General features: G+C 49.5%; 7 protein-coding genes across 8 annotated transcripts; 5 read left to right on the top strand and 2 right to left on the bottom strand.

Annotated features, from left to right (window-relative positions):
- The first annotated feature begins 147 nt into the window (after positions 1–147).
- Positions 148–1501, top strand: St1 (Sulfotransferase 1). Of its 2 annotated transcripts, none has more exons than XM_033377938.1 (3): positions 148–566; positions 639–1169; positions 1220–1501. In XM_033377938.1, exons 1-3 carry the CDS (start codon positions 232–234, stop codon positions 1374–1376), a joined length of 1023 nt encoding a protein of 340 aa, XP_033233829.1. In that variant the 5' UTR covers positions 148–231; the 3' UTR covers positions 1377–1501. The 2 variants fall into 2 exon arrangements, with proteins under 2 accessions (XP_033233829.1, XP_002138556.3); XM_002138520.4 differs by having other exon boundaries at positions 150–566; positions 1238–1496.
- A 335-nt stretch (positions 1502–1836) lies between these two features.
- On the top strand, positions 1837–3189 carry LOC4804536 (sulfotransferase 1E1-like). The gene is made up of 4 exons (XM_001361047.4): positions 1837–2130; positions 2196–2650; positions 2707–2779; positions 2838–3189. The coding sequence occupies exons 1-4, from the start codon at positions 1862–1864 to the stop codon at positions 2980–2982; spliced, it is 942 nt and encodes a 313-aa protein (XP_001361084.3). The 5' UTR covers positions 1837–1861; the 3' UTR covers positions 2983–3189.
- l(2)efl (lethal (2) essential for life) lies at positions 3134–4106 on the bottom strand. Its single transcript, XM_001361046.4, has 3 exons — positions 3976–4106; positions 3507–3894; positions 3134–3427 (listed from the first exon to the last, which is right to left on the bottom strand). The coding sequence occupies exons 2-3, from the start codon at positions 3892–3894 to the stop codon at positions 3252–3254; spliced, it is 564 nt and encodes a 187-aa protein (XP_001361083.2). The 5' UTR covers positions 3976–4106; the 3' UTR covers positions 3134–3251.
- A 777-nt stretch (positions 4107–4883) lies between these two features.
- LOC4804534 (uncharacterized) lies at positions 4884–6123 on the top strand. The gene is made up of 4 exons (XM_001361045.5): positions 4884–5254; positions 5336–5488; positions 5568–5650; positions 5732–6123. Exons 1-4 carry the CDS (start codon positions 5246–5248, stop codon positions 5817–5819), a joined length of 333 nt encoding a protein of 110 aa, XP_001361082.3. The 5' UTR covers positions 4884–5245; the 3' UTR covers positions 5820–6123.
- A 194-nt stretch (positions 6124–6317) lies between these two features.
- On the top strand, positions 6318–8700 carry Pal2 (Peptidyl-alpha-hydroxyglycine-alpha-amidating lyase 2). Its single transcript, XM_001361044.4, has 7 exons — positions 6318–6634; positions 6702–6916; positions 7013–7211; positions 7271–7384; positions 7444–7531; positions 7586–7685; positions 7747–8700. Exons 1-7 carry the CDS (start codon positions 6479–6481, stop codon positions 8048–8050), a joined length of 1176 nt encoding a protein of 391 aa, XP_001361081.1. The 5' UTR covers positions 6318–6478; the 3' UTR covers positions 8051–8700.
- Positions 8701–8847: 147 nt separating this feature from the next.
- On the bottom strand, positions 8848–16116 carry LOC4804531 (anillin). The gene is made up of 8 exons (XM_001361042.4): positions 15781–16116; positions 15268–15720; positions 14474–15191; positions 13261–14264; positions 10963–11820; positions 10692–10901; positions 9640–10497; positions 8848–9584 (listed from the first exon to the last, which is right to left on the bottom strand). Exons 1-8 carry the CDS (start codon positions 15787–15789, stop codon positions 8961–8963), a joined length of 4734 nt encoding a protein of 1577 aa, XP_001361079.4. The 5' UTR covers positions 15790–16116; the 3' UTR covers positions 8848–8960.
- On the top strand, positions 11968–13244 carry angel (protein). The gene has a single exon (XM_001361043.4). It carries the CDS (start codon positions 12077–12079, stop codon positions 13154–13156), a length of 1080 nt encoding a protein of 359 aa, XP_001361080.2. The 5' UTR covers positions 11968–12076; the 3' UTR covers positions 13157–13244.
- Positions 16117–16147: the final 31 nt, after the last annotated feature.

Genomic DNA, 16147 nt, shown 5'->3' with positions numbered 1-16147 from the left:
CACACCGACCCCCACAATTGGAGAAGTTCAGTTTGATCTCAAGATCGTGCAAGTTCTTATATGTATGTCTTTCCGCACTCACGATCGTGTCACGCGCCCATCATCAACCTACACAGAGGCGAGAAATTCTGCTCCGATCGCTTTTGATTTCTCAAGCTGCGTTTAATACGGCCCCAACTGCCGAGACGTTCAGTTCGATCGATCGTTTAAGCCGTATACGGGACTATCGCCATGCCGCAGTCGAGCTTCTTTGCCAAGAGCGTGCCCTTCGAGCAGATCGACAAGCTGGCCATCAGTGGCGGCTACTCCTCGATCTTTTCCACCCAAGAGCCGACAGTCCCAGTGGTGGGCCAGTGGGAGCATCGCTTCTGCCGCCTGGCTGACACCTTTCAGCCCGTGCTCGATCGTGTCCATGAGTTCGAGGTACGTGAGGACGATGTGTGGATTGTGACGCTTCCCAAATGCGGCACCACCTGGATGCAGGAGCTCACCTGGCTGGTGATGAACCAGTGCGACTTCGAGACGGCCAAGACCGTGGATCTGACCCTTCGATCGCCCTTCCTGGAGTGAGTTGTGCAAAGCATTGGAGTGGAGCTCCTGGCAACTAATTCCTATTTGTATTTTCCTTCCTCTTTAAGGTTCAATGGGGTTGTGCCCAATGTCCCCCACGACACGATCGAGGCAGCCAATGCCATGCCATCGCCGCGTCTAATCAAGTCCCACCTGCCGGCCTGGCTGCTGCCTCGCCAGATCTGGACGAAAAAGCCGAAGATCATCTATGTCTACCGCAATCCCAAGGATGCGGCCATCTCGTACTTCCATCACTGGCGCGGCATGGTCGGCTACCAGGGCACCAAGTCGGACTTTATGCACTCCTTCATCGACGGCTATGTGAACTTCACGCCCTGTTGGCCCCATGTCCTCGACTTTTGGCAGCTGCGCCACGAGCCGCACATCTTCTTCACCAGCTACGAGCGCATGAAGGCCCAGTTGGGCGACGTCATCCGAGAGGTGGCAGCGTTCCTGCAACGACCGATCACCGGGGAACAGGTGGAGCAGATGACACAGCACTTGTCCTTCGAAAGTATGCGCGACAATCCCGCCTGCAATCATGTGAAGGAGTTTGAGAGCATGAAGGCGGCCGCCGGCCGCGAAGTGGAGGAATTCAGGTGAGATTTTGCAATGCTTAACGAGAGTTATCCGCAAAGATCCTTACCAGCTGTTCTTCTTCGCACAGATTCGTTCGTCGCGGTGTCGTTGGCAGCCACAAGGATGAGCTCACCGCTGACATCATACGGGAGTTCGATCTCTGGTCGGACATCAATCTGCGCGACTACAAATTGAACATGGATGACTTTGCAAACTACAGCAAGTAATCGTCTAGTTAGTCGTTTCGCTATAATGTACATACATACTCGTATATTGTATAACATTGTGTAATAGTCTGTAAGCTGTGGTGATATATGTTTTATAAATGATGGCATACCCTCTGTCTATGTAAGTGTGAGTATGTATATGGTATGTATCGGGCTTCTGCAACTAGAAGTAAAGTGTTTACATATTCTTGTTTATAAAAGGCCCCTTAATCAGCCCCCGAATGGAGGCCCCAGTCCCTTGATTGACACTCTCTATCGCCCACTATCTGCTATCTGCTGAAGAGAGAGGAGCGTATCATGGGTTACTCCAATTACATTGCAATAAACATCAGCAGCAATAACAACCTTATCAGCCGCTGAATTAGTGTTCAACCAGAGAGAACGAGCGCCCAAAGAGCGTACACTTTCCCTCAGTTGTAGCTCTATTATACGAGTAGATACATATGTACGTTTTTTTCGTTTTGAAAACTCAGTAAGCTGCCGTCATGGAAAGTGAACGGGTCACGCCTAAGAGTTATCCGACCGGCCTCATCGACAAAGACTGGTCTAAGCGTGAACTGTTCTTCAAAAGCAACTCTCAGCGTTTTCTCGATGCCGTTCACGATCTGGAGGTGCGAGACGATGACGTGTGGGTGGTGACGCTGCCAAAATGTGGCACCACTTGGATGCAAGAGCTGGTCTGGCTGCTGATCAACGACTGCAACTTCGAGGCGGCTCTGGCCAAAGACCTGGAACTGCGCAGTCCATTCGTCGAGTAAGAAGAAGTTTAGAAATACTCGTGCCAACAAAAAGATGGATGGTAAACAAATTCATTTCTAGGTTTAATTTCAACGCACACGGGGATGATAGTAAGGTCTTTGCTGTCCATGATGTTGACTCGCCGCGGGTCATCAAGTCCCATCTGCCGCTGCCCCTGCTGCCTGCCCAGTTGTGGCAGAAGCGGCACAAAGTGGTGTACGTGTTTCGGAATCCCCTCGATGCCTTGGTCTCTCGGTACTATCATGGCGTGACCTATGGCCACAACTACGGCAAGACCTTGGCACAGTTTATCGAAGAGAATCTTGACACAGATGCCACATTCAGAAATGCCATCGAACACGCCCACGAGTTCTATCAGCTGCGCCATGAGCCCTGGCTGTACTACACGAGCTTCGAGCGCATGAAGAAGGATCTCCGAGCTGTGGTCGAGGATCTGTGTCGCTTTCTGAACAAACCCATAGTGGATCAGCCAATGGATCAACTGCTCAAGCATCTGTCTTTTGAAGAGATGAAAAGTGAGTATGTCACTTAAATTAAGTTCATCTATTTTTTGGTATTTTTTTGAGTACAGAAAATCCAACTACGAATCATCTGTGGGAGATATCGCAAGTGAATCACAAAGATGCCGGCAAGGAAAAGCACAAGTAAGTAAAAGATTCTTATTTATTTGTAGGACATTTGATGTAGCAAGCGATCTTGCAGTTTCGTTCGTCGTGGCAAGGTGAACGGATACAAAGATGAGCTGTCCGGCGAGCAGATAGAGAAGGCGAACCACTACATACAGCGGTGTCTGGGGGAGAAGGCCGTAACGCTGGATGAGCTTCTGCTACTAAATGATCCTAAATGATAAATGAATAAATACATGGGCAAATATAATCTTGGCAGATGATACGAGATAGAAAACACTCTTTCTCATTTGTAGTTTGGCGTGAAAATAATCAGATTATAGTATGTATAGGGTACCTAATTTTCCACCAATTACAATTACAAAATTTGCATTCGTTTTAATTGGTAATTTTTTTAATAAAAGCCCAATATCATAGGGACAAATACATAGATATATACCTACTAACTATTGTAACTCTCGGTTTGGTATAAAAATCTCAACTAAGGGGCCTAGGTCGTTGTTGTTTCCACCTTCTTGGCATTGTCCTCCTTTGAGGAGGGACCAGTCTGTGTGATTTGCACGACGCGTTCGGTCGATGGTGGGGGCAGCTTCTTCATGGGGGCAGTGATGGTCAGTAGACCGTCCGAGGAGAGGGAGGAGGTGACATTGTCTGGATTGACATCACCTACAATGGAAGGTAAGGGAAGGAAAGGGATTCTGGTTAGAACTGGAAGATTCTAAACGAAAAAGAGCTTCGAACTCACTGGGCAGCTGGTAGCGCCTGGAAAACTGGCGAGACACATAGCCGTGCTCGTCCTGCTTCTCCTCGTGCTTGCCCTCGACGATGACGAACTTGTCGGCGATCTTCACGGTGATCTCGTTGGGGGAGAACTGCTGCACATCCAGAATAACCTCAAACTTCTCGTTGTCGATGTTGAGCGTGGAGCCGGACTCTTGCTTCTGCAGGCTGTTCTTCTGCCAGGGACGCAGGTAGCCCGAGCGCAGAACTGTGGGCCGGGAGTTCCACACCGACGACATCAGATCGTCGCGCTTCATCCCCTGGCCGAAATGCTGGTCCAAGAGGCGCGATGTGCGCATCGGAAAGTCAATCTCATCCCACCAGTCGCGGAACATTAGGGGCACAACGGACATCTACGTTGATGGAGATGGAGAAACGATACGAACGGTAAGCTAATGGCGCAAATAGTCCTCTATATATCCTCCGATTTGTACCTTTGATTCTTTTATATATTTCGTATTCCCGATCTTTCTTGATTCGCCGCTAAAGCACTTTTGATGGAGCTCTCCCAAAAATCACTCGGTTTTATACCCTCACCAGTCTGTTTACAGTCTGTGCTAAAAATATGAAAATTTATTTCTCATCTAATTTTAGGCGAGCGTCATACATTCTGTATAGAGAACACAGAGCTTGTATACCGCACTTATAAGCATGTATCGGTTTTGTGCGAATATTCCAAAGATTTCTTGTCGTGGGAGACACTGACGCCCGTCTATGACGATGACCTGTGGAATATTCTATAACAACTTAGTTAAGAACGGAATTTTCTAGGGCAAACCAAATATGAATCACATCACAGGCGCAGTTTATGTTTGTTTGCCGGATTTTGTTATATTTTGTAGGTATTACTTTCTATCTAAACGATACTAGACTACATCATTCAGCCCACACACACATTTGGCCCTGGAAAGTGTTTTCCAGATGTGCCAAATGAAACAACAAAATGATTTAATAGAAAATGCCAGAATATACGCCCTAAAATTGCTATATTGTATGCATATGTGGGTGTACATATATTCATAAATACATACATATATACATATACATGTATATCAGGAGATTTTCATAATTTTCTACCTGTTGAGATGGCTGATTTGACGTGGCCAATATGAAAATACTTTTGGCAGCTAAATGAGCTTTCAAACTATTTAAAGCATCTCTGCCTCCGCGGGTATGCTGAGTCATGTCGCGTGCGAGATGACGTCGGGGAAATGTTGACAAACAAAACAAAAGAATTTGATCAAGAAATGTATTGTGTCAAGATTTCATCCAAGATACATGCCTATAGGGTGCACACATCCCCATTCCCCATTCATGAATATAAATACCTTTTTCGCATGATTCACCCTGTAATTGCATGTGGCCCCCATTCAGACGAAAAGTGGGAAAAGAACCCTCCACACACACACGCACACACAGAGGGACTTCTGCATGTGCAAGAGTACACGTGTGTGTGTGTGTCTAGAGAAAGCGAAAAGCCGACGACTGGGGTCCCGATTCCAGTTCCCGTTGCAGTTGCTTTGCCGAACGCCCAGCCCCAGCAGTTGTTGCCACGTGACACTCGTCACAGGACATGCATGTACCACGTGAGGAAGTACAGTGAAAGTTATGAAGAAAAGCCCCCGCTTTAAGTGAAACTAAAAACCAATAACGAAAAATACAAAAAGCAGCACCTGCAAAAACAGGCCATTAGTAACCGAAACGATGCGAAAGGTCAGACCATAATGGAAAAAGGAAAATAATTTGAAAAATAAAAAAATGTAATTTGATTATTTTGTTGCTAATTGTGTTAAGGTGATCACAGGGCTGCCCTTGGCGTCGCGGTGGTTGCTTCTGGGCTGCTGCCTCCGACTGTCCCTGCTCCTGGTGCCCGCACCGGCCGATGCACAGGCGCATCTAACGAAGCGAAGCTACTCGGACCAGAGCGTTCACGGCTATATGACCGAGGTCTGTGGTGTGCGGGTGAGTGGAGCTGGAGATTGGCTTAATTAACCCCTCCCCCTTGGATTGTTTGATCATATTGCAGCGCACCTGCTGGTGGAACGAGGTGTGCAAGGAGGAGTTCCAGAGCCTGTTTCGGTGCAAGTGTCCACAGTACTCCTACTGCCGGTGAGTGCGTTACGTGACCATCTTCTCGACGGCGAGTCCGCTGATGCACAGGGGATGCTTGTCTCGTTTCACTGTTTACAGCTCCCCGGGACGCTATTACAATGCTTACTGCTCCATGACAGACACAGGCTATATTTGGACTCAGCCCAACTGGGATTGGGGGTCGTAGAGCACACGTATAGCCCACGTAGAGCCCACGGATTACGGCCCTGCTCCACCCACTGCCCAACACCCGCTGTGACGTCAAAGACACTGACTGCTGATTGTATGCTTCCATCTCCAAAGTGGCCTCCAAACTCCAAATCGATTCTCTATTCATTGCACCATTAATTGTAAACTTAATCGAGCACGTTCACAACAAAATCGTATCGAATTTCGCCATCGAACTGTTATCGATGGCGTTTGCACCATATAATCGAATCGAATAAAGCCTTACTTTTGGCCCTCACTGTTCTGTCCTATTGGAAAATCAATAAACGCTTTCCAATCTCCAACAGCTTGCGGCAGGGCCACAGTGGGGCAATCAGACGCACATCTGAAAATATCCAGGCATTTCAAACCATTTACCGAGCGTATGGGCTAGGGCCCAGTGTGCTGGGGATCAGCAGGCGCAGGCGCCAAAAATGAAAGCGAAAATCGAAAAGCGTGGGACTATCAGCGTCAGTGCGTGTGGGGGAGTGGAGTGGAGTTCGTGGTCCAAAGGCAGTTAATCTATTGCCAGCGCAACATATAGACACCGCCAACAGATGTTAGCAGAGCAGAAAATCGCGCAAGCAGAGCACAAGTAAACTTCTGCCACTAGAAAAACGCAAATCAGAGGACTTCCAAATGTCGTGCATTCATCTTGTGGCGCTGCTGGCGCTCTGCCTGGGAGCAGTGGCCGCGAACAGCAACCACCTGCCAGGGGGGGTGAACCTCAACGAACGGTTCTTCAACCAGGTGAGGGCGCTCATCAAGCGCCGCATGCAGCAGAAGGACCTTCAGGTGAGCTAGTCTCCACCAAAAAACTGTGTCGTTCATATCGTCAGGGGTTGTCCACTGTCCGTTGCAGTCGCCGCAGCTGCCACTGGTGGACGATGAGGTGGCCCTGCAGAACCAGCGCAGCTACGACAATGTACCCATTCCGGCGGCCAGTGTGCCCACTCCTGTGCTCGTGGAGAACTGGCCCACCGAGCAGCACAGCTTCGGCCAGGTCACCGCCGTCTCCGTGGACCCACAGGGCAATCCAGTCATTTTCCATCGCGCCGACCGCTATTGGGATGTAAAGTAGGTCAACAGCTGTCGCAGTTGCATAGTAACAAGTGTCTACTCTCACGTGGGACACGTATACATATCTGATTTGTGTGTCCAATCTGCTTGCAGCACCTTCAACGAAAGCAATATCTACTACCTCATCGAGTACGGGCCGATTAAGGAGAAGACCATCTATGTCCTAGACTCGAAGACGGGCGCCATTAAATCTGGCTGGGGCTCAAATATGTTCTACATGCCCCATGGAATGACCATCGATATTCATGGCAACTACTGGATTACGGACGTGGCTATGCACCAGGCATTCAAGGTACATACTTTTTATACAGAGTCCTTTATCTAGTCCTATACTATATAGTCCTGGTTTAGTTTAAGCCCTTCGGCAGCAAGCCTCTTCTTACGATTGGCAAACGCTTCCGCCCTGGATCCTCCGTCAAACATCTGTGCAAGCCGACTTCCATAGCCGTGGCCACCACGGGAGAGGTAAGACTCTCAGGCCCTTTGACTAGGAAGAATGTTTTCATATATGTATGTATTCACAGTTCTTTATCGCCGATGGCTACTGTAACAGTCGCATCCTGAAGTTCAATGCCGCTGGCAAGCTGCTTCGTACGATTCCACAGCCACCAGGTACGTATATTTAATATTTGAGTGTTCACCATAACATTCCAAAATCCCTTCCAGAGTTTCTGTCACTTCAGGTGCCACATGCCATCACCCTGTTGGAGCACTTGGATCTACTGTGCATCGCTGACCGCGAGAATATGCGCGTTGTCTGTCCCAAGTGAGTGGAGTAGAAAGTAATCCTAAAACGATTCCCAAATTGCAAAATGAAACTCTTCCAGAGCCGGCTTGAAATCTTCCCATGGCGAGGGTGAGCCTGCAGCCACCATACAGGAGCCAGATCTGGGTCGCGTCTTTGGCGTCGCCAGTTACGGCGATATAGTCTTCGCCGTGAACGGACCCACCTCGATGTTGCCCGTGTGCGGCTTCACCATCGATCCGCGGTCGGAGGCCATTATCGGGCACTGGGGCGACTTCAAAAATCCGCATTCGATGGCCGTCAGTGTTAACGGGTCGGCCCTGTATGTCACTGAGATCGGAACCAATCATCAGACAAATCGCGTCTGGAAGTACGTTCTGGCCTAAGCCCTAAAGGTCGCAGAGCCAATACAGACCCCGAACCACAAATAACTACCGTTATAGACGCTCTCCAGCATGTCCACTTATAACCCGTACAGAAATAGAAATATACATATACAAAAAATAGATCAGAATCATATAGTTATCAACAGGATCAGGATCAATACAGATACAGGATACAGATACAGAGACTAGTAGGAGAAGACACCAACTATTTAATTGTAATAGTAATTGTTAGAGTAACGTCGTACAATATACTCGTAAGTATGTAAATTGCTTGACACATACCACAACAAACATAACCTCAGACTTTATGTTTTTGCACTGTAATGAGCAAACGCGGACTCAGAACCCGTATTACAAAGCAGCTTATTTTTAATAGTACATATACTATATTTAGTATAGTATGGGTACTATTCATTAACATAAACTAGGCACACGAGTGTGAGGGCTTTAGAATACCCTAATCCACAGAATATCCACAGAGCACACGGAGCGCATAAAAAAAAAACATACACTAATGTACCATACTATATAGTAATCTATATCCAGTTGACAAAACTTTACATATGCATATATATATATATACAATATATCTTAACGAACTATTATAACCGATGTAAATTATGTATGTAATAAACTGTTGTTGTTGTAACGTACACTACAGCCCCATAAACAGGCGATTTAAAGATAGAGACTACGAGTATACTCCCCAGAAAAGGCAGCGATGGCGGAATGTTACCGGAATGGTAAGTCGGTGGATGGGGAGCAAACTCTCCTTTGACCAGCATAAGTAGAACAAATGTTCTCAACATATTTTATCCTATCCCAGAAGGTAATTTACAATTTAACACTACAAAATATAAAGAGAAAACATAAACACACAATAAAATTATAGAATAAAATAGTGTATCCCTCAAGGTGCGACCAGCCATCGCTTGGCGAAAGACAGAGATTCGTTCAGATGCAATAGCCATTCGTCTAGTTCCGGCTGAGTGTCGGCTGCAAAAAAGAATCCCAAGGCTGCTTTCTTTTCCCGTAGGAGAAAACTCCGGGCACGAGCACACAGCTCTCGCGGTGCCGCAGCTATCGAGGCTTGCGGGCATTCCTGAAGCTGCAGTGAGAAAAGGGGCGGCTGCTCACTGAGATCGTCTTCGTGCTGCCACACGGACAGCTGTACACCGTCGAGGGTGCACCAGCGTCGATTCCAGTGGTGCTTCCTCTGCGGATCCTCCACATTCAAATAGCCAGAGTAATGTGACTTGGGCAAACGAACCTCCACACGCCCCGTCACGGATATTTCGGGCGCCAGATTGGTCGATTTTGTGTGGGTAGTCAATGGTAGCTGCCAGGATCGGGAGCTTCGCAAGCAAATCCGATCACTGGCCTGCGTCTCGCTGGCCAACAGCTCGAATGGAGCCAAATCAATGGCACGCAAACAAAAGGAGGCATGTAGGCGAAACCGGGATACTACTCGCTCACCCGCGGAGCTGCCGGAGCAACTGGATGTGGACGAACACAGATTGCTGGTACCGCGTTTCTGTAAGCGGAGAAAATTTTAGCGAGGTCCTGCAAGTCGGACTAGAGCCACTTACCACTGTCTTGGCTGGCTCCAGCGACAGCGTAGAGATCTTGCGCAGCCGAAACATAAATATTTGACAGCGCAACTCCATCGCCTCCACCGGGCCTGCGCTGTAGAACTCCAGTCCGCAGTCACGGAACAGGGCAACGCCATTCTGGCACTCCACCGATTGTGTGGAGCAAATGCGTCCCTCGAACTCGTACGTGCAAATGTAATGGTAATTGAAGAACATGTCCTGGCTGGCATCTGATCTCACTGGCAGCTGCATGGCATCGATTAGGACGCACTGCGCCTGCCGCCTGGCAGCCAGAACGGCATCGCTGGCCTGGCAAGGATCAGCGGGAGAGCTTTGTCGCAGGGTTGAGAATAGCAAAAGGCGCTCTGCCTCCACCATTTCGTTGGAGATCTCCAGCTCGGGCATTTTCCGACAAATGCTGACAGCCTGCGCCAGTTGCTCGCTGGTGGTTAGCGACTCATTGAGCAGGCAGTCGAGATTGAAGCTGGCGTAGTAGGTGCTGCTGTCCAGCTCCCCGTCGGTCTGGTTGGACTGATCGCGGGACATATTGAGGCTGTGGGTCAGTCGATGCTTCTCCGCCAGAAAGAAGTCCTTGCCTTTCCGGTAAGAGCGCCGCAGGGCATCCTTGAGGAGGCGATAGCGGGCCAGAGCGCTCACCGACATCAGCTGGCTGTCAGTGGGGCTGGGTAGCGATTGGACCAGCTCCCCCAGACTGCTGCTGTTGTGGGCCAGCTGGGCGGATGGTTTAGCCGGCTGTTGTGGAGTCGTTGGGCAGCTGTGGCTGAGATTGTGGCCAAATGGACGCGCTGGCGACTGTGTGGCATCGTTGATGTCGATGCTGAGATTGCTCGGTGGCTGGAAAATTAATTATTACGCGTGTTTAGATAACCAAGCAGCTTACATATATTTCAAATGCTTCAGAAGCGCGAGCTGTGTACAGTGTAGTTATGGATATATATATACAAAGGGTTACAATTTCCAAGAACATGGCAATGGCAAGTGAAAGCAGAAAGCCTTAGGCGCTAATAGGAGTCAACAAAAATCTCTACCTTAGTTGTATATCGTTGGCTTTTCTTTTTTGGTGTGCTCTGGTTCTCTGACGGAGGCGGCGGCGGCTCAATCTGGCACGATCCGTAGTCGTTGGTGACAAAGGAACTGCCGGCGCTGGCATCCTCAATGGCGTAATCATCGTACAGTCCCTCGGGCATGTCGTAGGAGACAGCATCCTCATTGCGGGGGCTACTGGCTCTGAGGCAGGTCTGCAAGTAGTTAGACAAGGATAAGTATGCGTATGAGGTAGTATTTGCTACGAATACTCACATTTGGAATCTTTTCAAGGCGAGTGTTGACCTGCTCGTCCTGATCGAGCACAAGCTCGCTGCGGCAGAAATTGTCCAGGAAGATCTGGCTGCGCTGTAGGGAGAGATCGGACCTCGACAGGTTTCGGTTCTTCTTTGGCGGCGAGTTCCTTTCGTTTATATTGTTTAGCGACTGGTGCATGGGTGGGGACGTCGGTTTTGGCTTGCGAATCACCGACGAATCTGTGGTTTCGCTTGTGGACTCAGAGCGAGAACATTCGCTACTAGGCTCATCAGGCAGTGGCATGAACTTAAAGAAGCTGCCACTCTTCAGGGACTCTTGCAGACACTGCCCCAATGCCACCGGCTGGGCAGTCAGATTTACTGGAGGCAGACTCGGCTGAGGCTTCTTCTGTGGCTTCTGCACCCTTGCATAGAGTATTGACAGATCCGCAGGCACACTCAAGTCAGAGACAGCCGCTGTCGACTCACTCCCAGTCGCCGTGGAGCTTGAAGTTTGGGCATCGCTGGGCTGCCGTTCCACTGCAGTCCTGACCTCGTACTGCGGACTGCCCCTTATACGCAAGCAGTCCTCTTCGATCTCTGAATAAATGGGTTCGCAATCGAGATCACGCTGATGCCGAGTAGGTACTACAAATGTCGTGTCACGTTTGGATTGAGTAGATCTCACAAATGTCGTGTCCCGTGGATATTGCGAGGTTGCTGCAGATTCCGTATCACGTGGATATTGAGTGGTTGCCACATATGTCGCATCACGTTGATATTGAGTTGTGGCCGATGTTGCGCTCAAGCTATGTGGCCCGTCAATGCAATCGAAGCTCTCCTTTTGACGCTCGATTGCCTCAACGCGTGAAGAATCCTGAGAAGACGAACACAAATATACGGTAATTAATTAATGAAAATCCCGCATCTGCAATTGAAACCAACCGCGAATATTTAAATTTCGATTAGAAACCACCATTATCGATTTCGATTACGCGCGCAAACCCATCCCTGCGAAGAACACACGAAAGCAACAAGCAAACAGCTGACGAGAGCATAGTTTTTTTTCTACATTTTTGGCTTTTGGCGCATTCGAAATCTGTTGCACTCGATGGGGACGCTCATCGAGTGATATGTACAAATTCCTGCTCCGATCCCTGCCAGGCCAAGCTTCATTCATTCGCACCCTCGGGATCAGCACAGCCAAGCACAGAAGCAGCAGGAGGAACGAGAGTAGTGACCAAATAGACGACGCCATGGATAGATACGACAGAAACCGGCAATGGAGGCGCACAAAAGACGGACATGGACACGGTCACGTGAGCAAGGACTCCAGCTTTAAAGTAGTTTCGTACAACATACTCGCCCAGGACCTGCTGGTAGAACATTTCTATCTATATGGGGAACTCAGAACCGACTGCCTGACCTGGCGACGTCGCCTGCAGAACATCCAGCGTGAAATACTGACACTAGACCCGGACATTCTCTGTCTCCAGGAAATGCAGTACGACCACATATTTGATCTAATGCAGGGACTCCGCATGGGCAATGGCAAGAAACTGGAGTACGTCTACAAGAAAAAGACTGGCGAGCGCACTGACGGCTGTGCCATCATCTACGACGCATGCAAGTTCCAGTTGCTAGACCAACGGCCAATCGAGTTTTACGATCAGAATGTGAAGCTGCTGAATCGCGAGAATGTGGCTCTATTCGCCAAACTCGGGATGAAAGGTCAGACGGAGAAGGAGTTCATAGTGGCCACCACCCACCTGCTATACAATCCCAAACGCGATGATGTGCGCTGTGCCCAGGTGACCAGGCTGCTTGAAGAGCTAGAGACATTTTCATGCGACCCAAAGAGTGGCCAAGTTACGCCCATAGTATTAACTGGAGACTTCAACAGCGTCCCCAATTCTCCGCCCTTCGAGATTATCACCGCAGACAGCCCACCCGCAAAGTTGCTCAATTTTAAGGCCGTGGAGATGGGACCGCCAGGCCCCAAGGGACCCGGCATTGCATCCACACGGCAAGACAATTGGATCACCGTGGACTACATTCTGCGCTCCCTAAGCGATAAAAGCCAGCACCAGCTGCAGGTGACTAGCATTTATGGTCTGCCGACGGTCAACGTCTGCTACCGCGTCGGACCCATACCCAATCACTATTTGGGATCTGATCACTACGCTCTGGGCGTTGTATTTAACCTTATCTAGACTATACGCCCAAAGCCATGAGCCATAGGCCATAGGCATAAGGATATTTTGACTCGTCAATAAAGATACGAAATTTGTTTATGAAAGACTCGACCTAGACTCACCCGAAAGGTTCGCACGGCGCGGTCGTCGCTCGCCTCCAGCTTGGCCCGAATATTGCTCAACAGGTAGCCCATTTTGGTGATGGTTACATCCTGGTCGAGATCCTTGTGGAAGGAGCGATAGGTGGTGGGTGCTTCGGCCTCAGTATGGAAGTTCAGTTTGCGAGCACGGTTCGTGGCACGTGGCATCTTTTTGGGCGGGTTCGGTGCTTCGATCTTGCGTTCGAAATCAAAGTACGGCTGGTCGCCGCTGCTCTCCTTGTCCGGCTGCTGCCTGGTGGATGTCGTTGTGGCCGATGGCGTCGACTGCATGGGGGAATGATAGCTGCCCGGTGGGGATTGCGACTGCAGATCTAACTGCGATGTGGATGTCTGAACACCCACAGTGCAGAGTCGGGGAGTAGGTGTGGGCCGTCGCGCCGGGTTCTCCGGGTGATTTGACTTTTTGGGCGACACAAAGCGCAGTATCTTGTTCTTTGAGTTGTTAAGAAAGTTCTTGGACTTGGTTTTGAGTGTAGGCTGCTTGTTGGCTGCCTTCAGCGGCGAAAAGTTGCGCAACTGCTCGCCCCAAATGAACTTATGGCTGGCCTGTCCGCCAGCAGACTTGATGCCTCGCGGATATTTGATGGGAGTGTGCTTGCGGTCTATGTTGGAGGCCAGATTCTCGCACATACTGCCGTCGACAGTGTCTAAGGAGATCTTAGGCACTACAGGCTGTGGTAGCTGCCAGCCAATGGCCACTTGGGGCTCTGCCATAGGAGCCTGGGTCTTGAAATGGGTACTCCGCTTGTTCTCGTAGTTCAGCATGTCGTTGATCTTTGGCTCTGTCCAGCCCAGCAGGATCTCCTTCATGGGTTTGTCGGCTACGGCATTCTTCCCCTTGCTACTGGCCTGCTGTATATTTCGGGCGTAGTTCGAGCCACGCTTGGACTCCACAACTCGCTCAATGTCGCTCAGCGAGGGACACGTAGGCAGCTGTCTGCTGCGCCGGGGCTTCTCCACTTCGGCTGCAATTTGAAGCGAGTTAAGAGGCGAAATAGAGAAGTAATGGGACCTGGGACCAGGAAATGAAACCGTAACTCAATTGGTAAACAAAATATCTTTTTATTTTGACAAGAAAATTGAAGTTTAATTTGGTTTGGTTTAGCTAAAAGGGATATTGTTTCCAATTTGGTTTGGGTTTCAGTTTCATTCTTTGGCTTCGGCTACCACTTACCCATCGGATAGGACCTGCGCTTGCTCTTTTTATTCTTTCGAGGCGAGTTATTGTTGCTACTGGGTACCGTGACGCCTCTCTGGCGCAGGAACTCGTCCAAAACACGCTCAGCCTCCCGCACTGAAGGCGTTGTCGAAGCCAACGACGACAGTGAGAATTTCCCATCGAGACTCTGGCAGCTACGGCGCGGCGGCTTCGGTGGTGGCTCTTGGCAATCGCGTGTCTTGAAATTCCCCAGACCCTGTGACAAACGCTTCTGGAGGAGACGGCCACCTGCACCAGAGCTGCGACGCGACCGGGAGCTTTGGCGAGCGGACTGCAGACTAGTCGGCTGTTCTGTTTGAGCCATTTCCGGCTCCTCTTCCAGGGCAGAATCCTGCTCGCTGATGTTTGACAAGGCCGGGGCAGTGGGTTTGTATGTAATCGGATCGTATGCCTTCACTTTGCAGGTCTTAACAGGCGAAGACCTTGGCTGGCAGCCTGATCCTGGCAGCTTCTGTCGGTTCACGCGCACCTCTGACACAACACAATTATCGCGCAGCTCCTGAATAATCTGTATGAGCGGAGCATCATCGCCGACGGCACATATACTGCTTATGGCAGTCAACGGAATATTTGAGGTCTGTTTCACGTTGGGCGGCTCACTGTGACGACGTCCCACCTGCTGCCTCTGGCTGTCCAAATGGTTCTGGACCAGCGGCATGGACGCACTGGCCGCCTGGACAAGCACACGTATCATGTGGATGAAAAAACATCTGTTATTTGATTGTCTGAAAGGGTTTTAGTACTCGTACCTTAGTGCTTTCGGAACGCCTGCTGCGTCTGGGCTGGCGCACGTGCGACTCTCGTGTCGGTGCCGTGGAGGCACAATCGCCACTGTCGCTGGTGAAGCAATAGCAAAAACCATTCTTGCATGGCTTGCCCTTTCGCTCCTGGGCCTTGTTACAGCGATTCTGGTTAATTAAGTCCGCATCGGCGGATGTGCCTCGTACGCGCACGGGCTGGTCCTCACTTGGCATGTTGTGGTTGTTGTCACAGTCGCGGCTTTGGGTGGAGACGCGTCTAATGCGGCGGGCCCGAAACTCGTTTATGCACTCCTGAAGACTGAACGAGGTTGTCGAGCCCGATTCGGCAGAGTCTTCTTCTTCATCGTCGTCATCCTCCTCTTCTTCCTCCTCCTCCTCCTCCTCGGCTACGACATCAGGCACTACGTTCTTTGGGAACTTTGACTTTGACGCCCCAAATACCTATGCAAAGATGCTGTTTACCAAGCTGCAAGTTGCAATAAAAATCATTTTCTTGCTTACTGTGGCCATTTTATGTTTTCAAAATTCACTGATAAGCCACGCGTCGAGGCCAGCTCTCTGTGTGCTCCACTTAACACCACGTTGCACGCTTTCTATTTCTATGTCGGGGTATTTTCCAATCAAAAGAAAAACGACGCGACCTGCATTTTTGTTGTCTCTTTTGTGCCGCTTCTTCGCCGTTATCAACTGGCGGCGCATATAACAACCCTGCATAGAATCAGAGGTGACAGTTTGGCTCGGAAATTGCTGCCACCAAAGTTAGCTCAAATCAAGCAAAAATATAGTAGAAATATACAAAAACAGAGGAACTCAAACTTTTGCAAATTCAAAAAATAGCACAATAAAGTAATATAATTATTATTCTATA

Source organism: Drosophila pseudoobscura, chromosome 3 (genome assembly GCF_009870125.1).
Source record: "Drosophila pseudoobscura strain MV-25-SWS-2005 chromosome 3, UCI_Dpse_MV25, whole genome shotgun sequence".
NCBI classification, from domain to species: domain Eukaryota; kingdom Metazoa; phylum Arthropoda; class Insecta; order Diptera; family Drosophilidae; genus Drosophila; species Drosophila pseudoobscura.
The sequence above is the reverse complement of the archived record's forward strand: the minus strand, read 5'-3'. Positions and strand labels throughout refer to the sequence as shown.